Source organism: Coregonus lavaretus, assembly GCF_964263955.1.
Source record: "Coregonus lavaretus genome assembly, chromosome: 2".
Lineage (NCBI taxonomy): Eukaryota > Metazoa > Chordata > Actinopteri > Salmoniformes > Salmonidae > Coregonus > Coregonus lavaretus.
In genome coordinates this window covers 42,122,558-42,146,142 of record NC_139989.1, presented here as the reverse complement: position 1 = coordinate 42,146,142, position 23,585 = coordinate 42,122,558, and the positions used below count along the sequence as shown (strand labels likewise).

The following is a 23,585-nucleotide window of genomic DNA, read 5'->3' as shown; positions in this document are numbered from 1 at the left end:
CCTTCATATCTTCAAGTAATGATGGACTGTCGTTTCTCTTTGCTAATTTGAGCTGTTCTTGCCATAATATGGACTTGGTCTTTTACCAAATAGGGCTATCTTCTGTATACCACCCCTACCTTGTCACAACACAACTCATTGGCTCAAACGCATTAAGAAGGAAATAAATTCCACAAATTAACTTTTAACAAGGCACACCTGTTAATTGAAATGAATTCCAGGTGACTACCTCATGAAGCTGGTTGAGAGAATGCCAAGAGTGTGCAAAGCTGTCATCAAGGCAAAGGGTGGCTACTTTGAAGAATTTCAAATATAAAATATATTTTGATGTGTTTAACACTTTTCTGGTTACTACATGATTCCATATGTGTTATTTCATAGTTTTGATGTCTTCACTATTATTCTACAATGTAGAAAATAGTAAAAATAAAGAAAACCCTGGAATGAGTAGGTGTGTCCAAACTTTTGACTGGTACTCTATGTTTTCCTGTTTTGATATGCATCACTGTGCATAGTTCGTCTGCTTTGTGCCTTTAGAATTGACAGATGCTCTCAAAGCATGGGTGCTAAAAAAGCTTTATCTTGTAAACATGCAGATATCAGGTCTAATCAGGGGCTTGATGATTAGTCAGGTGTGTTGGCACTGGGCTGGAACAATAGCTAGCACACCAGGAGGGTAACCATCAGGATTGAAGAACACTGGTTTACAGTCTTGGTTTTCTCACCGTCAAACACAGCACAGCTGTACTGGGTTGTGGACGCCAGCGGCATGCAGGTGGAGTCCAGCTTGTTGCCGTAGTTACCGATGCTGACCTCGAACTGGATTGGCTCACCGGGCTCCTGGAGCATGCAGGAGCTGTGGAACACAGCACACAGCGAGAACTTCCTCCTCCGCTGGTACTTCTGAAATAACAGACAAGAGGTCAGGGGTGCTTAATTCCATTGTACATTCATTACAGGTGTGTTATTGCTGGACTAAAACAAAATTGGATTTGGAAACACTGGTCTACTAGCTTTCTCTGTATCCATTTCTCATCAATTCTTCAATACGTTTCGCAAGTTTCGTACCAGGGTTGGGGTCAATTCGAATTGAAGGCAGTCAATTCCGGAAGTAATTTGAATTAATTTTGAAGTAAATAGCTTCTACCTTTCAGTTTATTGAGAAGTCATCGAAAATAGATGCCCTTTTTTAAATGATTAAACTGGAATTTCAATTTACTTCCTGAATTGACTGCCTTCAATTGGATCTGACACCAACCCTGTTTCAGACCTTTATTAATACATGAAGCAACAATATCCCAGCTATGACAGGATCCTGCCCTCTCTGTGTACCTGGGCCACCAGGATGTCGTCACTGGAGATGTTGTCCAGCTTCCTGTCAACTTTGCCCTCCAGCTGAGTGGAGAGCTCAATGAGGACTCTGCCCCTGTATGCCACCCCTTCACCCTGGTAGACAGACAGACAGAGACAGACAGAGATGAAACACAGTGATACTGTAATCCTGTTGCTACACAGAATGTTCCTATCAACACAGGAAATTACTTGAGACACTAAAAAAATGCATTTTGTGAAGGAAAAATTAAGCTTAATGACAATTGTACTGTGTGCTTTAAAGCTTTTATCGAAGTTGAACTAGAACCGGACAATCTGGATTTGAGGAAGGGAAGTATGAAACGTGGCAATCCCACATGTGTTATACATTGAGGTGTATATCACTTGGATACCTTAATGTATGTTTTATAGAATAGATAAGCATGCCAAGAAACTCAGCAGAAAAGAGAATACTGATCTAAACCAGATGTCCCTTGCCTTTTAAGCTCAAATGTATTTGTGTCTAGGAGAGTTCAATGCTGGCCACTAAAGAATAAACCCTAGGTGAATGCTTAATAGTTTTCTTGACTACAAGAGCTGATTTACAATTGTCTACAACAATTTCCATTCTGAATCTTAATAATTACATTTTCCTGTGAGAGAGTTGTGCATGTTAGATATGCAAATATTTACAATAAGAAAAAATAATAACAAAACCTCCTGCCAGAGCTGAATCACTTGTACTCAACCACAGGGCTGGTCTTACCTTGCCAAAGTTGAGTTCCTCGTATGGGTCTAGGAGGCCAGTGAACTCCCTGGGACTGCCGTACAGGTTTAGGTAGCATGGCCCAAACGCTGGGAGGAAACCCACCTCTGCCTGCCCACTGCTCACTGAAATAAAAGGCAGCTTCTCTTTGTGAAATGGTTTGGGACAGTTATTTTGAATTAATGTAATATTTACTCCAGGACATTGCCAGGTACAGCGTAATTAGCCTGGCGACCAGACTCTGAGCGATAGTGTTAACAAATCAAATGTTATTGGTCGCATAAACATATTTTGCAGAAGTTATCGCAGGTGCAGCGAAATACTTACGTTTCTAGCTCCAAAATAACAGTATTACCTAACAATTCAAAAAAATACAGACAAATCCCCCTAAAAATTAAGAAATACATTTTGAAATATCAGAACAAGCAACGTTAGAGTCGGAATATAAATACATATAATGGCGTACATAGACAGTATGGACAGTATATGAATAGAACAGTATGTAAACATAATTAAGTGACCAGTGTTCAATGACTATGTACATAGGGCAGCAGTCTCTAAGGTGCAGGGTAGAGTCCCGGGTGGTAGCCGGCTAGTGGTAACTATTTAACAGTCTGATAGCCTGGAGATAGAAGCTGTTTTTCCGTTCTCTCCCCCCGTAAAAAAAAAAACAACATGGTAATACAGAGTAGTTCCCATGCTACATTGGTAGTCATACTGTAGTACTGTATTTAGAAGTGCTATGCCTGTTTGACAAAGGCTATAAAAAAATAAAAATAAGATATGTTTTATTTTCACATACACCAGATAGGTGCAGTGAAATGTGTTGTTTTACAGGGTCAGCCATTGTAGTATGGCACACCTTGAGCAAATTAGGGTTAAGTGCTCTCAAGGGCACATTGACAGATTTTTTTTACCTTGTCGGCTCAGGTATTCGAAACACCTTTCAGTTACTGCCACCCTATAGGGAAGCCTCATACAATAAGATGATGGTTTTTTACCTTCAGATGACAGAGTCGTGCAATTTTCTGCAGGTGTATCTGTTTGAAGGGACAGATGCAATGTGGGTGAGACAGGGAACACACACTCTCACACACACACGCACACCCCCACATACAGAGAGAGAGAGAGAGAGAGAGAGAGAGAGAGAGAGAGAGAGAGAGAGAGAGAGAGAGAGAGAGAGAGAGAGAGAGAGAGAGAGAGAGAGAGAGAGAGAGAGAGAGAGAGAGAGAGAGAGAGAGAGAGAGAGAGAGAGAGAGAGAGAGAGAGAGAGAGAGAGAGAGAGAGAGAGAGAGAGAGAGAGAGAGAAAGAGCGATACCATACCTTCAATCTCACCACCAGATGAGGCTATTTTGGTCAGATTTAGAAATGTGGTTCCTATCACATCATTCCTGGTCAGACGATCCCTGTGTGAACAGTTCAATACATTGTAAATAAACGTTCATACGAGATCCATCTCTTCAAACTCAAAGTAGCAGAATTTAAAAGTGAAGGTATTCATGAATGTGGATAGTGTAATTCACAGTAGACCGTTATAACAATCCAAACATGTACAGTATCTGTCTTCCAGGGATGATAACCAAAGTCTTACCAGTCAAATACAGTCAACTTGATGCTTTCACACATGGATGGGAACTAAACAGGGAAATGAGAGCATGTTGTGTTCGTCTGGCTTCCAGTGATACTGTCATCCAAGGATGTTGTGGTGTACTACATGTAATAGGAGAGAGCTAGTTCATACCTTGACCTGAAGGTTGATCAGCTGGTTCCACTCAGGATTTGCATTTTTCTCGACAATTTTGGTGCACAGCTGAAACCAAAACAATGTCATCACTAAGCAACATCAAACCAAAGATCTGAAGATATTTGCATAATGACGTTTTTCTTTCTCTTGCATTCTAGGAGTTGTGTTCTGAGACTTAGCTTTACCTTCTTGCCAGCGAAGCTGACCTCCAGAAATGGATCAACTAAGTTTTTCTTATCGCCTTCCCCTCCAAATACTTGTTTCACAGTCTGCACAAACGCATCATCCACTGTAAGATGGAGAGAATGGATATTAACATACCCCACCATAACAAATAACAGATGTTCAATCAACGTTGTGAAAGAGCAGGCCCACTGATTACAATGTTTGATTACTTGAAATGAATTTCCAGATACAGTGGGGGAAAAAGTATTTAGTCAGCCACCAATTGTGCAAGTTCTCCCATTTAAAAAGATGAGAGAGGCCTGTAATTTTCATCATAGGTACACGTCAACTATGACAGACAAAATGAGAAGAAGAAAATCCAGAAAATCACATTGTAGGATTTTTAATGAATTTATTTGCAAATTATGGTGGAAAATAAGTATTTGGTCAATAACAAAAGTTTCTCAATACTTTGTTATATACCCTTTGTTGGCAATGACACAGGTCAAACGTTTTCTGTAAGTCTTCACAAGGTTTTCACACACTGTTGCTGGTATTTTGGCCCATTCCTCCATGCAGATCTCCTCTAGAGCAGTGATGTTTTGGGGCTGTCGCTGGGCAACACAGACTTTCAACTCCCTCCAAAGATTTTCTATGGGGTTGAGATCTGGAGACTGGCTAGGTCACTCCAGGACCTTGAAATGCTTCTTACGAAGCCACTCCTTCGTTGCCCGGGCGGTGTGTTTGGGATCATTGTCATGCTGAAAGACCCAGCCACGTTTCATCTTCAATGCCCTTGCTGATGGAAGGAGGTTTTCACTCAAAATGTCACGATACATGGCCCCATTCATTCTTTCCTTTACACGGATCAGTCGTCCTGGTCCCTTTGCAGAAAAACAGCCCCAAAGCATGATGTTTCCACCCCCATGCTTCACAGTAGGTATGGTGTTCTTTGGATGCAACTCAGCATTCTTTGTCCTCCAAACACGACGAGTTGAGTTTTTACCAAAAAGTTATATTTTGGTTTCATCTGACCATATGACATTCTCCCAATCCTCTTCTGGATCATCCAAATGCACTCTAGCAAACTTCAGACGGGCCTGGACATGTACTGGCTTAAGCAGGGGGACACGTCTGGCACTGCAGGATTTGAGTCCCTGGCGGCGTAGTGTGTTACTGATGGTAGGCTTTGTTACTTTGGTCCCAGCTCTCTGCAGGTCATTCACTAGGTCCCCCTGTGTGGTTCTGGGATTTTTGCTCACCGTTCTTGTGATCATTTTGACCCCACGGGGTGAGATCTTGTGTTGAGCCCCAGATCGAGGGAGATTATTAGTGGTCTTGTATGTCTTCCATTTCCTAATAATTGCTCCCACAGTTGATTTCTTCAAACCAAGCTGCTTACCTATTGCAGATTCAGTCTTCCCAGCCTGGTGCAGGTCTACAATTTTGTTTCTGGTGTCCTTTGACAGCTCTTTGGTCTTGGCCATAGTGGAGTTTGGAGTGTGACTGTTTGAGGTTGTGGACAGGTGTCTTTTATACTGATAACAAGTTCAAACAGGTGCCATTAATACAGATAACGAGTGGAGGACAGAGGAGCCTCTAAAAGAAGAAGTTACAGGTCTGTGAGAGCCAGAAATCTTGCTTGTTTGTAGGTGACCAAATACTTATTTTCCACCATAATTTGCAAATAAATTCATTAAAAATCCTACAATGTGATTTTCTGGATTTTTCTCTCTCAATTTGTCTGTCATAGTTGACGTGTACCTATGATGAAAATTACAGGCCTCTCTCATCTTTTTAAGTGGGAGAACTTGCACAATTGGTGGCTGACTAAATACTTTTCCCCCCACTGTACGTGCAATCAATATGGTGGTGGCTGCCATAACTTCTGCCATATAGCTTACACATTTCCTTTACCTAGAAATATGCATACCCAAGTGGTAGGTGGAAGAAAAAAGAGGTTTAGGGATAAGGGAAGGGGCAAAGAGTTGTTTTTGGACTGGACTAAATGATACTTTGCTGCTGATGGAGGAAGGAAAATGGAGAAAGAAGGAGTATACACGTACTCTGAGGCATGTCCTCTGCACGGTACACCTTCAGGTTGAGAGTGACCAATCTGAGTGTTACCCCAGCCGGCACCAACAGATTACTCTCTATGTCATCTAGCTCCTCGTTCCGCTCTCTCTTCTCAGTCTGAACACACAGGAGAGGAGAGGAGAGGAGAGGAGAGGAGAGGGATATTGTATACACATTATACTATACACTGTATAATCAATATTAAATTAAGTACAATGGTAGAGAATGTACAGTGAGGGAAAAAAGTACACTGCTCAAAAAAATAAAGGGAACACTTAAACAACACAATGTAACTCCAAGTCAATCACACTTCTGTGAAATCAAACTGTCCACTTAGGAAGCAACACTGATTGACAATACATTTCACATGCTGTTGTGCAAATGGAATAGACAACAGGTGGAAATTATAGGCAATTAGCAAGACACCCCCAATAAAGGACTGGTTTTGCAGGTGGTGACCACAGACCACTTCTCAGTTCCTATGCTTCCTGGCTGATGTTTTGGTCACTTTTGAATGCTGGCGGTGCTTTCACTCTAGTGGTAGCATGAGACGGAGTGCAGCTCATCCAGGATGGCACATCAATGCGAGCTGTGGCAAGAAGGTTTGCTGTGTCTGTCAGCGTAGTGTCCAGAGCATGGAGGCGCTACCAGGAGACAGGCCAGTACATCAGGAGACGTGGAGGAGGCCGTAGGAGGGCAACAACCCAGCAGCAGGACCGCTACCTCCGCCTTTGTGCAAGGAGGAGCAGGAGGAGCACTGCCAGAGCCCTGCAAAATGACCTCCAGCAGGCCACAAATGTGCATGTGTCTGCTCAAACGGTCAGAAACAGACTCCATGAGGGTGGTATGAGGGCCCGACGTCCACAGGTGGGGGTTGTGCTTACAGCCCAACATGTTTGGCATTCGCCAGAGAACACCAAGATTGGCAAATTCGCCACTGGCGCCCTGTGCTCTTCACAGATGAAAGCAGGTTCACACTGAGCACGTGACAGACGTGACAGAGTCTGGAGACGCCGTGGAGAACGTTCTGCTGCCTGCAACATCCTCCAGCATGACCGGTTTGGCGGTGGGTCAGTCATGGTGTGGGGTGGCATTTCTTTGGGGGGCCGCACAGCCCTCCATGTGCTCGCCAGAGGTAGCCTGACTGCCATTAGGTACCGAGATGAGATCCTCAGACCCCTTGTGAGACCATATGCTGGTGCGGTTGGCCCTGGGTTCCTCCTAATGCAAGACAATGCTAGACCTCATGTGGCTGGAGTGTGTCAGCAGTTCCTGCAAGAGGAAGGCATTGATGCTATGGACTGGCCTGCCCGTTCCCCAGACCTGAATCCAATTGAGCACATCTGGGACATCATGTCTCGCTCCATCCACCCACGCCACGTTGCACCACAGACTGTCCAGGAGTTGGCGGATGCTTTAGTCCAGGTCTGGGAGGAGATCCCTCAGGAGACCATCCGCCACCTCATCAGGAGCATGCCCAGGCGTTGTAGGGAGGTCATACAGGCACGTGGAGGCCACACACACTACTGAGCCTCATTTTGACTTGTTTTAAGGACATTACATCAAAGTTGGATCAGCCTGTAGTGTGGTTTTCCACTTTAATTTTGAGGGTGACTCCAAATCCAGACATCCATGGGTTGATACATTTGATTTCCATTGATAAATTCTGTGTGATTTTGTTGTCAGCACATTCAACTATGTAAAGAAAAAAGTATTTAATAAGATTATTTCATTCATTCAGATCTAGGATGTTTTATTTTAGTGTTCCCTTTATTTTTTTGAGCAGTGTATTTGATCCCCTGCTGATTTTGTATGTTTGCCCACTGACAAAGACATGATCAGTCTATAATTTGAATGGTAGGTTTATTTGAACAATGAGAGACAGAATAACAACAAATAAAACCAGAAAAACGCATGTCAGAAATGTTATCAATAGATTTGCATTTTAATGAGGGAAATAAGTATTTGACCCCTCTGCAAAACATGACTTATTACTTGGTGGCAAAACCCTTGTTGGCAATCACAGAGGTCAAACGTTTCTTGTAGTTGGCCACCAGGTTTGCACACATCTCAGGAGGGATTTTGTCCCACTCCTCTTTGCAGATCTTCTCCAAGTCATTAAGGTTTCGAGGCTGACGTTTGGCAACTTGAACCTTCAGCTCCCTCCACAGATTTTCTATGGGATTAATGTCTGGAGACTGGCTAGGCCACTCCAGGACCTTAATGTGCTTCTTCTTGAGCCACTCCTTTGTTGCCTTGGCCGTGTGTTTTGTGTCATTGTCATGCTGGAATACCCATCCACGACCCATTTTCAATGCCCTGGCTGAGGGAAGGAGGTTCTCACCCAAGATTTGACGGTACATGGCCCCGTCTGTCGTCCCTTTGATGCAGTGAAGTTGTCCTGTCCCTGTAGTTCTGGGCTGATTCCTCACTGTTCTCATGATCATTGCAACTCCACGAGGTGAGATCTTGCATGGAGCCCCAGGCCAAGGGAGATTGACAGTTATTTTGTGTTTCTTCCATTTGCGAATAATCGCACCAACTGTTGTCACCTTCTCACCAAGCTGCTTGGCGATGGTCTTGTAGCCCATTCCAGCCTTGTGTAGGTCTACAATCTTGTCCCTGACATCCTTGGAGAGCTCTTTGGTCTTGGCCATGGTGGAAAGTTTGGAATCTGATAGATTGATTGATTCTGTGGACAGGTGTCTTTTATACAGGTAACAAGCTGAGATTAGGAGCACTCCCTTTAAGAGTGTGCTCCTAATCTCAGCTCGTTACCTGTATAAAAAGACACCTGGGAGCCAGAAATCTTTCTGATTGAGAGGGGGTGAAATACTTATTTCCCTCATTAAAATGCAAATCAATTTATAACATTTTTGACATGCGTTTTTCTGGATTTTGTTGTTGTTATTCTGTCTCTCACTGTTCAAATAAACCTACCATTAAAATTATAGACTGATCATTTCTTTGTCAGTGGGCAAACGTACAAAATCAGCAGGGGATCAAATACTTTTTTCCCTCACTGTAGAGACAGACAGGTGAGGTGTAAAGTGACATAGCATAGTGACACAGCAGTCGTACCGGTGGCTCGTCTCCTGTCCCCACGATCACCAGGCTGACCTTCAGGTAACCTTTGGACCCCGAGCTAGAGTCGTCAGGTTCACTCAGGAGAAGCCACTTCCTCATTATGGCATGGGCTGTTGACCATATGAATACACACATACCAGACACACAGACAGACACACACACACACACACACACACGTGTCTTTGAAGAGAATTGAAGATCAAGATAATACTTTCTTTGTTTTATCACTCTTCTGTGAAGAGGAACTTACCAGGTTCGTCGTAGATGTACCCAACATCCAACTGATAAAATAAAAAGAAAGTCTGGTTACGGATACAATACACAACTGATTTTAACCATATTTCAACCAATTTATGTTTGTTGACAACTCAATAAAATATCAACCAAATATGGATAATGAGGTTTTTGCCTGGAAGGATGATTACAGAAATATATTCAATACTGTATAAATACAGTGTAGTAGTGTGCATTGTAGCCATACCATGTTTGAACAAAGGATCTATGTGATTTATCCAATGTTTTCTGTCATTGTTATGACATGCAAACATAATAGATTGGATATAACTGATATATTGCTCTGTAAATAACTAAATGAAATGCACTTTTTGTAAATTAGGATATTTAAATGTATATGTCACCTTGAACTCTCCTATTAGACTGTCTGCTCTGAGGGAGTAGGAATCATAGACCTGCAGATCAATAGATAGATATAGATGATTAGTGATGTTGAAACAAAGCCAGCCCCTAGTTTCTGAAATGCTTCATAGTTTATAATGCTCCACAATCAAGGAGTTTTAAAAGGTTTGAACATTAAGAACACCAGCTCGTTCCATGACATCCAATCAAATGTATTCATAAAGCCCTTTTTACATCAGCAGATGTCACAAAGTGTTATACAGAAACCCAGCCTAAAACCCCAAACAGCAAGCAATGCAGATGTAGAAGCACGTGGCTAGAAAAAACTACTTAGAAAGGCAGGAACCTAGGAAGAAACCTAGAGAGGAACCAGGCTCTGAGGGGAGGCCAGTCCTCTTCTGGCTGTGCAAGGTGGAGATTATAGGAGTACATGGCCATTAAGGTCAGATCGTTCTTCAAGATGTTCAAATTCTCATAGATGACCAGCAGGGTCAAATAATAATCACAGTGGTTGTAGAGGGTGCAACAGGTCAGCACCTCAGGAGTACATTTCAGTTGGCTTTTCATAGCCGAGCATTCAGAGGTCGAGACAGGAGGTGTAGATAGAGAGATAGAGAGAGAGAGAGAGCGTTCGAAAACAGCAGGTCTGGGACAAGGTAGCACGTCCGGGGGGGAGAAAGAACAGAGTCTCCCGCTTCCATTGTACGGCCATCAGATGGCCTTCCCCACAGCGTCTTGCCATGGCGAGACGGAACAGAGTCTCCCGCTTCCACCATACAGCCATCACATGGCCTTCCCCACAACAGAGCCTCCCGCTTCCACCGTACGGCCCTCACATGGCCTTCCCCACACGTGTCTCACCACGCTGAGACGGAACAGATCCTCCTGCTCCGCCAGGCAGCCATCACACGGCCTTCCTCAGATGTGCCACCCACACGCGCCCATCTTCTCTCACACGCAGTTTCTCCACGCAGCGATTCCACTCTGACCAGTGGTGACTCGGACCAGTAGCGACCTCATTGTCAGAAAGTCTCTCTTGCATAAGGGCAGGGGGGCCAGCACAACCTTGGCTTATGCCTGGGGGCTGATCCTGCTGGGAGGCCAGCTACCAACCCAGATCACCGACCAGGGTCTGGCCTCCCCATCGACTCACCCTCCAGGCATCCTGCACAATGGCGGGTCAGCTCTACCCTTCCTGCATGTTCATCAGATCCATGTTCACACAACCTTGGCTTACGGCCGGGGGTTGGCTCTGCCAGCAGGCTCAGCACAACCTTAGTCCACGACTGGGGGCTGATCCTGCTGGGAAGCCAGCTACCAACCCCGATCCCTGACCGAGTTCTGGCCTCTCAGTCCACTGTCCACGCCAAAACCCTCTTACCATACTCCATCAACTACAACCCCTTCCGACATGTTCGTCAGATGGAGAGAAGCCGAACTCGTGAACACACTGTATAAAGATACAGACTATACCCAGTCTGAGAGGGAGTGTTGTACTTACCCGAATACTGATATAGTCATCTAAAAGCTCTGAAGGCAGCATGTTGACATTGAAGAAGAAAACCTGTGGAGAGGGTTTATAAATATGTTGATATATACAGTATTTTCATTGTTTATTTATGTACATAGTAGAGAGTTAGGCATAACCATTACCATTTTACATAGCTTTCTATACTCTTGATTTTGAAGGAACTTCATACAGACATACTGTAGCAATTGTATAGTATACTAGGAAAGGTTGAGAAAATGCATGTGAGAGGTCAAGGGTGTGTCACGCTCTGGCTCCGGGACTGTGTATTTTGAGCCAGGGTGTGTTCATTTGGTTGTGGTTGGTATTGGTTGTGTTGTATTTTGGTTGTTTCCTTGTTTGGTCGTGTGACTCCCAATCAGTGGTAACGAGTGTCAGCTGTCGGCTCGTTATCTCTGATTGGGAGCCATATTTAAACTGTCAGTGTTCACCTTAGGGTTGTGGGTTTTTGTTCCTTGTCAGTCATTGTCACTGTGGACTTTACGATCGTGTTTTGTTTTGTTTCGTGTACTTTACCAATTAAAGTCATGTTCGTATCGCACGCTGCGCCTTGGTCCACTCATTTCGTAGACGATCGTGACAGAAAAACCCACCATCAAAGGACCAAGCAGCGTGTCCAGGAATCGGCAGCCTGGATGTGGGAGCAGCGTCGGAGGGACGAGAGGCACCCCCAATAATTTTTTAGGGGGGGGCACAGGGCATGGACGACGGGGCTGACGGAGGCAGAGAAGGGGCGAATTCAAAAGGCCACCAGGTTACGGGGGCCACTGGTCAAAGTAGGGAAAGGAGGTTTAGAGGCACGGCGAGAGGTACTGGGGTGTGTTACCAGTCCGGTCCGGCCCGTTCCAGTTCCCGGAGTAGAGCCAGTGGTGTGTGTCCCCAGTACGGTCCGGCCTGTTACGGCCCCTCGCACCAAATGGACGGTGCGCGTCTCCAGCCCGGTCCGGCCTGTTCCTGCCTCTCGCACAAAGCCTACGGGGTGCGTCGCCAGCCCAGCCCGGCCTGTTCCTGCTCCACGCACAAAGCCTACGGGGTGCGTCGCCAGCCCAGCCCGGCCTGTTCCTGCTCCACGCACAAAGCCTACGGGGTGCGTTGCCAGCCCAGCCCGGCCTGTCCCTGCTCCACGCACAAAGCCTACGGGGTGCGTCGCCAGCCCAGCCCGGCCTGTTCCTGCTCCACGCACAAAGCCTACGGGGTGCGTCGCCAGCCCAGCCCGGCCTGTTCCTGCTCCACGCACAAAGCCTACGGGGTGCGTCGCCAACCCAGCCCGGCCTGTTCCTGCTCCACGCACAAAGCCTACGGGGTGCGTCGCCAGCCCAGCCCGGCCTGTTCCTGCTCCACGCACAAAGCCTACGGGGTGCGTTGCCAGCCCAGCCCGGCCTGTCCCTGCTCTACGCACAAAGCCTACGGTGTGCGTCGCCAGCCCAGCCCGGCCTGTTCCTGCTCCACGCACAAAGCCAGGGGTACGAGTCGTCGGCCTGGTCCAGCCTGTTCCTGCTACTCGCACCAAGCCAAGGGTGCGAGTCGTCAGCCTGGTCCAGCCCGTTCCTGCTACTCACACCAAGCCAAGGGTGCGAGTCGTCAGCCTGGTTCAGCCCGTTCCTGCTACTCGCACCAAGCCAGGGGTGCGAGTCGTCGGCCTGGTCCAGCCCGTTCCTGCTACTCGCACCAAGCCAAGGGTGCGAGCCGTCAGCCTGATCCAGCCCATTCCTGCTACTCGCACCAAGCCAGGGATGCGAGTCGTCAGCCTGGTGAGGCCCGTTCCGAATCCACGCATCAAGCCTAGGGTGCGTATCGTCGGCCAGGTCCGGTCCGTTCCTGCCTCACGCGCCAAGCCAGGGGTGCGCGTCGTCAGTCCAGATCCTACCAGCTGGGTCAGATCGGACCGGGGGCGCTACGGGGGGATTGAAGAAGGGTGGTGGTCAAGCCCGGAGCCGGAGCCGCCTCCGAGGAGCAACACCCACCCAGCCCTCCCCTATTTGGGGTGTAGGCGCGGTCGGAGTCCGCGCCTTTAGGGGGGGGTACTGTCACGCTCTGGCTCCGGGACTGTGTATTTTGAGCCAGGGTGTGTTCATTTGGTTGTGGTTGGTATTGGTTGTGTTGTATTTTGGTTGTTTCCTTGTTTGGTCGTGTGACTCCCAATCAGTGGTAACGAGTGTCAGCTGTCGGCTCGTTATCTCTGATTGGGAGCCATATTTAAACTGTCAGTGTTCACCTTAGGGTTGTGGGTTTTTGTTCCTTGTCAGTCATTGTCACTGTGGACTTTACGATCGTGTTTTGTTTTGTTTCGTGTACTTTACCAATTAAAGTCATGTTCGTATCGCACGCTGCGCCTTGGTCCACTCATTTCGTAGACGATCGTGACAGGGTGATAGATGATGTATCCAACTGAGGATTCTGCTTTAGATTTACTCAAACATATCACTGAGACGAAGAAGAAGAAGAAGAAGAAGAAGAAGAAGAAGAAGAAGAAGAAGAAGAAGAAGAAGAAGAAGAAGAAGACAAGCGTTTAAAGGGGTGAAAAAGCCAATCAATCAAAAGATGAAATACTGGAACGAAGATTCTCTTCAGTGCAATCAGAGAAGTGAAACTTTGCCTTAGTGGTTTTGATTTTGGAGTGTAAGGGCAGTTTAAAACCATAGATGTATGAAGAGATTACCTCATCAAAGAAGGGGTTGTTTCCTCGTCTGATCCTGGTTCTGTGGGTCTGTCCGCACACATTCACTTTGACAACCGGTTTGATGTTGTTGCCTGGCAACTGTCGGCCCTCGATAACTCGAACACGAATCTGGTCATTGAAGACAACAGTGTGACAGAGTTTAACCAAAACGGAGCGACTTCAACAAACACAAAAATCCTTAATTAGGCCTTTAATTTATTTACCTGCAGGCGCTGTTCTACTACAAAATGCATATCTACTTCCTTTTTTCCTTCCTTCCTTGAGGCAATTACTGATCTGTTAGTGATTGAATTGGTGAATCCATAGTTATCATATTGCTGTCACCTCTCATACCTATACAGATTAGTGATTACCTCAAGTAAGATAGAATGGGATGAAGGACGCATTTCATAAGTATTTAAACAGGGCCCCATACTACCATCCAGGGCTGCATCTCAATAGTCCTTTCCTATTCTCCTCTCCCACTGATCTGAAAGAATTGGAGGGTGAAAGCCACCATCCACCATACTGCTTTCATCTGTCCTTTGGTTTCAGATCAGTGCAAATGAAGGAAAGAGAGATGAGGAGAGGAGGATACTTTAAACTTTTTACATGCACTTCATGTGGTAGCTATGTACCCTACCTGGAAGTCCTGGGGCTTGTTGGCTAGGGCCCGGTGTCTCTTGCGGCTGGTCCGGACAGGCCTCTGGTTGGGGTTACCAGGCTGGCCAGGTGTGGGTGGAGCTCCAGGGGTCCCCACCTGACCCCCGAGGGATACCTCCTCCCCATCCTCCCCTTCCTCCCCCCCACCTGGGAAGCCAGAACGTGCACACACAAGCACACACACACAAACACATCATACTTTCCTTTCACATCCCCTTTCTTTCTCTATGTGAAAACCAAGCGTATTGCTTGGAAGCATTTAAACACAGGATGACACACTATTCTCTACCGACAGGTGACTTGTGTTCAGCACATTGTCTGCTGAGAGTACTTGTGTGTATTTAAAAAATACATATATACTGCATATACTTTTTTTCCATACCCTACCATCCCTACCCTGATTGGAGTAAATTAACAGACAACAATACTTCTACTGCTACTTACAGCTATTTTTGCTCACATCTACGGTACCTGTAGTTAAAGAATTAGACATACAGGTATATTCCTAATTTCCTCTTTCTTCAAGTGCTGGATTTTCACCCACAGCAACCAATCCACCATCCAATCTGAACTCCAACTCTCCGATGTCCACAGATTAACCCATCTTTCCCAATATAATGCCATTTTGCTATTTCCTTTTGCAATTTTCATTTTACTACGAGGGTCCTGAACCTCCCTATTTGTAACATTTCTATCAATATAGCCCTAAAAATAAAGACTTTACCCAGGAGTAAAATTATATTTCCCATTGACTGATCTATTTTTTTCAGATCACCTAACAATACAGTTTGCAGGTCCATCTGTAACCTGATATTATGACATAACAACCATTCCTGGAACTGACTCCAAAAGCGAGCAACCAATGGAATATACCAGAAAATATGTTCTATTGATTATGTTGCCTTGTGGCAGAGTCTGCAAAAGGCTGTGTGTGTTGTTTGTCTTGTTCATTTGCATCCACCATTTCCATAAACAGCAAGCAGCCTTTCACTGGTGTAATGAACACAGACAAGCCAGTACCACTCCAATACTTCCTACCAACCAAAGCCTAAAACCACAACATCACTCCACCTCACTAGCCTGGTTACCTGGGTTGTATTCATTAGAGACCTAATGGAGAGAGAAAAAACCTCTGAAACAGGTAGGGACTACCTGGACTTGTCCAATAAGAAATGCAAGCTTTTGTTTTCCGTTTTCAAAAGTTTCCTGTTGTGTGCCCTAATGAACACAACCCTGGCTACCAGATCTGTTTGTACTTTAGTCAACTGCTCATTACATGATATTGAACGACAGAGGAGTTGGCTAACACACAAACAAATCTGGGAATCAGGCTTCCACTGCAATACCAAACCCGAACATACCACTGAGATAGCTGCATACTTTTCTAAAACTACATGTATAAGAGTTGATTTACATTATTAGCATGTCAAAGGCATTGGAACTGATCTCAAGAGAGAAGGAGACCATTTGCTTAACCAAAACAAAGAGATGATGTGCCACATATTTGTTATGTTAAACTGACCTGTGTCCCCATACGACTGGTCTTCATCAGTTTGATTGTTAAGGTTAGGAGTGGTGTTAGCTGGCGGCTCATACCCTATCATCAAATTAATGGTCGCCTAAAAAACAGATGGGATTAAATGTCAAAATGCTCCTTCAACACAATGTATCACACTTGCAAATACTTACAGTACTGACAACTTTAATTGCCATAAATGGTCAAGAAGTTTTAACCTAGTTATGATATTGTAGCAAATGCGTGGGTTAGTTCCGACCGGGACTCAGACCTGAGTCCAGCAACTATCAACCCAACACCTTAGCAGTTACACCAAGAGACAAGAACCTCTTGACGATGTCGCTAGGTGTTGGGTTAAGGTCGCTACTCGCTACACTAGCCCCTCCCTTCAGGAGAGCATTGTCCAAGCTTCTTTATTCCAAGTCCTTCATGTGTACACGCCTCTCCGATGACCTTATGGGCGCCATCACACTTCTTACATCAATGTAGGGAATTTGTGTGATAGTTCTGACCGGGACTCGAACCCGGGTCCAGCGACTTTCAACCCAACACATTAGCCATTAAGCCAAAAGCACCGAACCTCTTGACAATGTCACTACAATAAATTATTATCGGTTACACTTCATATTTACATTTAAGAATAAGCCAATTGTAAACACTTATACATGTTTATAAATCTTGTTAATTCTTGAAGCTGTTAATTCTTAGTAACGCAAGTGTGTAGCCATAGAGAAACTCACCCCAGTATCCTGTTTCTTCTCATTGACCAGGGACAGGTTCTTTGCTGGGAAGGACTTGGTGTGACCATGAGCCAGGTCTTGTAGAGAGATCTTAGCTGAGCCAATAAATCTGGAAAAGAGGTAAAAAGTAATGAGAACCTATTGTTTTTATGTGATATGAATCTTTCTTGTGGAAACACGTACAGTGACATAATAATATCATACCCAGATCACTTATACAAATGTATATATTATGCTTGATAGTCTACTGCATAAAGGGGTGTAGATTTCCTCTGTTGTTTGCGTGCAATGATGTATGTCATTTTATTCAGTACCAGTCAAAGGTTTTAGAACACCTACTCGTTCAAGGGTTTCTCTTTATTTTTACTATTTTCTACATTGTAGAATAATAGTGAAGACATCAAAACTATGAAATAACACATATGGAATTTTATTTTTATTTTTTATTTAACCTTTATTTAACCAGGTAAGCCAGTTGAGAACAAGTTCTCATTTACAACTGCGACCTGGCCAAGATAAAGCAAAGCAGTGCGATAAAAACAACAACACAGAGTTACATATGGGGTAAAACAAAACATAAAGTCAAAAATACAACAGAAAATATAATATATATATACAGTGTGTTCAAATGTAGCAAGTTATGGAGGTAAGGCAATAAATAGGCCATAGTGCAAAATAATTACAATTAGTATTAACACTGGAATGCTAGATGTGCAAGAGATGATGTGCAAATAGAGATACTGGGGTGCAAATGAGCAAAATAAATAACAATATGGGGATGAGGTAGTTGGGTGGGCTAATTTCAGATGGGCTGTGTACAGGTGCAGTGATCGGTAAGGTGCTCTGACAACTGATGCTTAAAGTTAGTGAGGGAGATAAGAGTCTCCAGCTTCAGATATTTTTGCAATTCGTTCCAGTCATTGGCAGCAGAGAACTGGAAGGAATGGTGGCCAAAGGGGGTGTTGGCTTTGGGGATGACCAGTGAGATATACCTGCTGGAGCGCATACTACGGGTGGGTGTTGCTATGGTGACCAATGAGCTAAGATAAGGCGGGGGTTTGCCTAGCAGTGATTTATAGATGGCCTGGAGCCAGTGGGTTTGGCGACGAATATGTAGTGAGGACCAGCCAACAAGAGCGTACAGGTCACAGTGGTGGGTAGTATATGGGGCTTTGGTGACAAAACGGATGGCACTGTGATAGACTACATCCAATTTGCTGAGTAGAGTGTTGGAGGCTATTTTGTAAATGACATCGCCGAAGTCAAGGATCGGTAGGATAGTCAGTTTTACGAGGGCATGTTTGGCAGCATGAGTGAAGAAGGGCTTTGTTGCGAAATAGGAAGCCGATTCTAGATTTAACTTTGGATTGGAGATGCTTAATGTGAGTCTGGAAGGAGAGTTTAAAGTCTAACCAGACACCTAGGTTTTTGTAGTTGTCCACATACTCTAGGTCAGAACCGTCGAGAGTAGTGATTCTAGTCGGGTGGGCGGGTGCCAGCAGCGTTCGATTGAAGAGCATGCATTTAGTTTTACTAGTGTTTAAGAGCAGTTGGAGGCTACTGAAGGAGTGTTGTATGGCATTGAAGCTCGTTTGGAGGTTTGTTAACACAGTGTCCAATGAAGGGCCAGATGTATACAAAATGGTGTCGTCTGCGTAGAGGTGGATCTGAGAGTCACCAGCAGCAAGAGCGACATCATTGATATACACAGAGAAAAGAGTCAGCTCAAGAATTGAACCCTGTGGCACCCCCATAGAGACTGCCATAGGTCCAGACAACAGGCCCTCCGATTTGACACATTGAACGCTATCTGAGCAGTAGTTGGTGAACCAGGTGAGGCAGTCATTTGAGAAACCAAGGCTATTTAGTCTGCCAATAAGAATGCGGTGGTTGACAGAGTCGAAAGCCTTGGCCAGGTCGATGAAGACGGCTGCACAGTACTGTCTATTATCGATCGCGGTTAATAATATCGTTAAGGACCTTGAGCATGGCTGAGGTGCACCCATGACCAGCTCGGAAACCGGATTGCATAGCGGAGAAGGTACGGTGGGATTCGAAATGGTCGGTGATCTGTATGTTAACTTGGCTTTCAAAAACTTTTGAAAGGCAGGGCAGGATGGATATAGGTCTGTAACAGTTTGGATCTAGAGTGTCACCCTCTCTGAAGAGGGGGATGACCGTGGCAGCTTTCCAATCTCTGGGGATCTCAGACGTTACGAAAGAGAGGTTGAACAGGCTAGTAATAGGGGTTGCGACAATTTCGGCGGCTAGTTTTAGAAAGAAAGGGTCCAGATTGTCTAGCCCAGATGATTTGTAGGGGTCCAGATTTTGCAGCTCTTTCAGAACATCAGCTGTCTGAATTTGTGTGAAGGAGAAGCGGAGGGTGCAGAGCTGGTGGCCAGTGTAGTGGTAGCCAGGTGGAAAGCATGGCCAGCCATAGCAAAATGCTTGTTGAAATTCTCGATTATTGTAGATTTATCGGTGGTGATAGTGTTTCCTAGCCTCATTGCAGTGGGCAGCTGGGAGGAGGTGCTCTTATTCTCCATGGACTTTACAGTGTCCCAAAACTTTTTGGAGTTAGTGCTACAGGAGGCACATTTCTGTTTGAAAAAGCTAGCCTTTGCTTTCCTAACTGCTTGTGTTTATTGGTTCCTAACTTCCCTGAAAAGTTGCATATCGCGGGGGCTATTCGATGCTAATGCAGTACGCGCCACAGGATGTTTTTGTGCTGGTCAAGGGCAGTCAAGTCTGAGGAGAACCAGGGGCTATATCTGTTCTTAGTTCTGTATTTTTTGAATGGGGAATGTTTATTTAAGATTGAGAGGAAATTACTTTTAAAGAACAACCAGGCATCCTCTACTGACGGAATGAGATTGATATCCATCCAGGATACCTGGGCCAGGTCAATTAGGAAGGCCTGCTCGCTAAAGTGTTTTAGGGAGCATTTGACAGTGATGAAGGGTGGTCGTTTGACCGCGGACCCGTTACGGACGCAGGCAATAAGGCAGTGATCGCTGAGATCCTGGTTGAAGACAGCGGAGGTGTATTTAGAGGGTAAGTTAGTCAGGATGATATCTATGAGGGTGCCCATGTTTACGGATTTAGGGTTGTACCTGGTAGGTTCCTTGATGATATGTGTGAGATTGAGGGCATCTAGTTTGGATTGTAGGATGGCCGGGGTGTTAAGCATATCCCAATTTAGGTCACCAAGCAGTACGAACTCTGAGGATAAATGGGGGGCAATCAATTCACATATGGTGTCCAGGGCACAGCTGGGGGCTGAGGGGGGTCTGTAGCAAGCGGCAACAGTGAGAGACTTATTTCTGGAAAGGTGGATTTTTAGAAGTAGAAGCTCAAACTGTTTGGGCACAAACCTGGATAGTATGATAGAGCTCTGCAGGCTCTCTCTACAGTAGATTGCAACTCCACCCCCTTTGGCAGTTCTATCTAGAAGGAAAATGTTGTAGTTGGGGATGGACATTTCAGAATTTTTGGTGGCCTTCCTAAGCCAGGATTCAGACACTGCTAGAACATCAAGGTTGGCGGAGTGTGCTAACGCAGTGAATAACAAACTTAGGAAGGAGGCTTCTGATGTTAACGTGCAGAAAACCAAGGCTTTTACGGTTACAGAAGTCAACAAATGATAGCTCCTGGGGAGTAGGAGTGATACTGGGGGCTGCAGGGCCTGGGTTAGCCTCTACATCACCAGAGGAACAGAGGAGGACTAGAATAAGGATACGGCTAAAGGCTTTAAGAACTGGTCTTCTAGTGCGTTGGCTACAGAGAATAAAGGGGGCAGATTTCCGGGCGTTGTAGAATAGATACAGGGCATTATGTACAGACAAGGATATGGAAGGATATGAGTACAGTGGAGGTAAACCTAAGTGTTGGGTAACAATGAAAGAGATAGCATCACTGGAGGCACCGATTGAGCCGGTCTCGGAGTGTATGGGGGGTGGAACAAAGGAACTATTTGAGGCAGTTTGAGGGACTTGGGGTTCTACAGTTAAATGGTATAATAAGAACTAACTGGAACAGCAATAGGCAAGGCATATTGACATGGGAGAGGCATAAAGCAATCACAGGTGTTATTAGAGAGAGCTAAGACAACAACTGGTAATGGTGATAAAGTTTGGGCTGAGGCTAAACAGATAAACAGGACAGGGTACCGTGTAAAGGAACAGTCCAGCAGGCATCAGCTGTGCAGCTGAGTGATCATAAGGTCCAGTGAACAGCAATATGTGAGTCCGAGAGCAGTTCGAATTAGTACTACAGCACAGCGAACAGGAAGCACGGCTGTCGTTTGCGTGTGCTAGCGGTCCGGGGCTAGCAGATGGATCTTCGTGGTCGTCGCAACGGGAAGCCTGTTGAAACCACAGACGATTACGTCGGCAGACCAGTCGTGATGGATCGGCGAGGCTCCATGTTGACTCTAGGAGGACCCGTCCGGTTGACAGAGAGGTAGATAGCCGGGAGATGTACCTGACTCAAGGCTAGCTCAAGGCTGATTAGCCAACAACAACGTTAATTTGGTTGCAGCTAGCTAGTTGCAATTATCCAGTGTTAAAAAGGTCCAGTGACTCAGTGATTCTGGCAGAAAATCCGATAGGTTCTGGGTCGATATGATGTAGTAACCAAAAAAGTGTTAAATAAATCAAAATATTACATTTAACATTTAAGTCATTTAGCAGACGCTCTTATCCAGAGCGACTTACAGTTAGTGAGTGCATACATTTTCATACTGGCCCCCTGTGGGAAACAAACCCACAACCCTGGCGTTGCAAGCGCCATGCTCTACCAACTGAGCTACACGGGACTATATGTTATATTTGAGATTCTTCAAATAGCCACCCTTTGCCTTGATGACAGCTTTGCACACTCTTGGCATTCTCTCAACCAGCTTCATGAGGTAGTCACCTGGAATGCATTTCAATTAACAGATGTGCCTTGTTAAAAGTTAATTTGTGGAATATCTTTCCTTCTTAATGCGTTTGTGCCAATCAGTTGTGTTGTGACAAGGTAGGGAGGGTATACAGAAGATAGCCCTATTTGGTAAAAGACCAAGTCCATATTATGGCAAGAACAGCTCAAATAAGCAAAGATAAATGACAGTCCATCATTACATTAAGACATGAAGGTCAGTCAATACGGAACATTTCAAGAACTTTGAAAGTTTCTTCAAGTGCAGTCGCAAAAACCATCAAGCGCTATGATGAAACTGGCCCAGAGTTACCTCTGCTGCAGAGGATAAATTAATTAGAGTTACCAGCCTCAGAAATTGCAGCCCAAATAAATGCTTCACAGCGTTCAAGTCACACAGGGCCTCCCGAGTGGTGCAGTGGTCTAAGGCACTACATCGCTGTGCAACTAGAGATCCTGGTTTGAGTCCAGGCTCTGTCGCGACCGGGAGACCCATGGGGCGGCGCACAATTGGCCCAGCGTCATCCAGGGTAAGGGAGGGTTTGTTCTTGTCCCATCGCGCACTAGCGACTCCTGTGGTGGGCTGGGCGCAGTGCACGCTGACTCGGTCGCCAGGTGTACAGTGTTTCCTCTGGCTGGCTTCCAGGTTAAGCGGGCAAGAAGCAGTGCGGCTCATTTGGGTTGTGTTTCGGAGGATACACGACTCTCGACCTTCGCCTCTTCCGTGTACGTACGGGAGTTGCAGTGATGGGACAAGACTGTAACTACCAATTGGATACCACGAAAAGGGGGTAAAAAACAAAAGTTCAAGTCACAGACACATCAACTGTTCAGAGTGGACTGTGTGAATCAGGCCTTCATGGTCAAATTGCTACAAAGAAACCACTACTAAAGGACACCAATAAGAAGATGAGACCTGCTTGGGCCAAGAAACACAAGCAATGCACATTAGACCAGTGGAAATGTGTCCTTTGGTCTGGAGTCCAAATTGGAGATTTTTGGTTCAAACCGCCATGGCTTTGTGAGACGCGGTGTGGGTGAACGGATGGTCTCCGCATGTGTAGTTCCCATCGTAAAGCACGGAGGAGGAGGTGTTATGGTGCTTTGCTGGTGACACCATCTGTGATGTATTTAGAATTCAAGGCACACTTAACCAGCATGGCTACCACAGCATTCTGCAGCGATACACCATCCCATCTTGTTTGGGCTTAGTGTGACTATCATTTGTTTTTCAACAGGACAATGATCCAACACACCTCCAGGCTGTGTAAGGGCTATTTTACTAAGAAGGAGAGTGATGGAGTGTTGCATCAGATGACCTGGCCTCCACAATCACCCGACCTCAACCCAATTGAGATGGTTTGGGTTGAGTTGGACCACAGAGTGAAGGAAAAGCAGCCAACAAGTGCTCAGCATATGTGGGAACACCTTCAAGACTGTTGGACAAGCATTCCTCATGAAGCTGGTTGAGAGAATGCCAAGAGTGTGCAAAGCTGTCATCAAGGCAAAGGGTGGCTACTTGGAAGAATCTAAAATCTAAAATATATTTGTATTTGTTTAACACTTTTTTGGTTACTACATGATTCCATATGTGTTATTTCATAGTTTTGATGTCTTCACTATTATTTTACAATGTAAACTCAGCAAAAAAAGAAACGTCCCCTTTTCAGGACTTTGTCTTTCAAAGATAATTTGTGAAAATCCAAATAACTTCACAGATCTTCATTGTAAAGGGTTTAAACACTGTTTCCCATGTTTGTTCAATGAACCATA

At 45.2% G+C, this 23,585-nt stretch overlaps 1 protein-coding gene across 1 annotated transcript in view; it reads right to left on the bottom strand.

Moving 5' to 3' along the window:
• The window catches only part of LOC311145910 (myoferlin-like), an 82,602-nt gene that overhangs the window by 41,905 nt on the left and 17,112 nt on the right, over positions 1–23,585 (bottom strand). The window contains exons 4-20 of the mRNA XM_084182291.1: positions 16,893–17,001; positions 16,159–16,255; positions 14,617–14,783; positions 13,974–14,102; positions 11,288–11,350; positions 9,789–9,839; positions 9,401–9,431; positions 9,145–9,260; positions 6,054–6,180; positions 4,008–4,111; positions 3,820–3,888; positions 3,670–3,713; positions 3,402–3,484; positions 3,079–3,117; positions 2,078–2,202; positions 1,333–1,446; positions 726–903 (exon numbers count right to left, since the gene is read on the bottom strand). Coding sequence (XP_084038417.1) covers positions 726–903; positions 1,333–1,446; positions 2,078–2,202; positions 3,079–3,117; positions 3,402–3,484; positions 3,670–3,713; positions 3,820–3,888; positions 4,008–4,111; positions 6,054–6,180; positions 9,145–9,260; positions 9,401–9,431; positions 9,789–9,839; positions 11,288–11,350; positions 13,974–14,102; positions 14,617–14,783; positions 16,159–16,255; positions 16,893–17,001 — 1,646 coding nt within the window. The remainder of the gene's footprint in view (positions 1–725; positions 904–1,332; positions 1,447–2,077; positions 2,203–3,078; positions 3,118–3,401; positions 3,485–3,669; positions 3,714–3,819; positions 3,889–4,007; positions 4,112–6,053; positions 6,181–9,144; positions 9,261–9,400; positions 9,432–9,788; positions 9,840–11,287; positions 11,351–13,973; positions 14,103–14,616; positions 14,784–16,158; positions 16,256–16,892; positions 17,002–23,585) is intronic.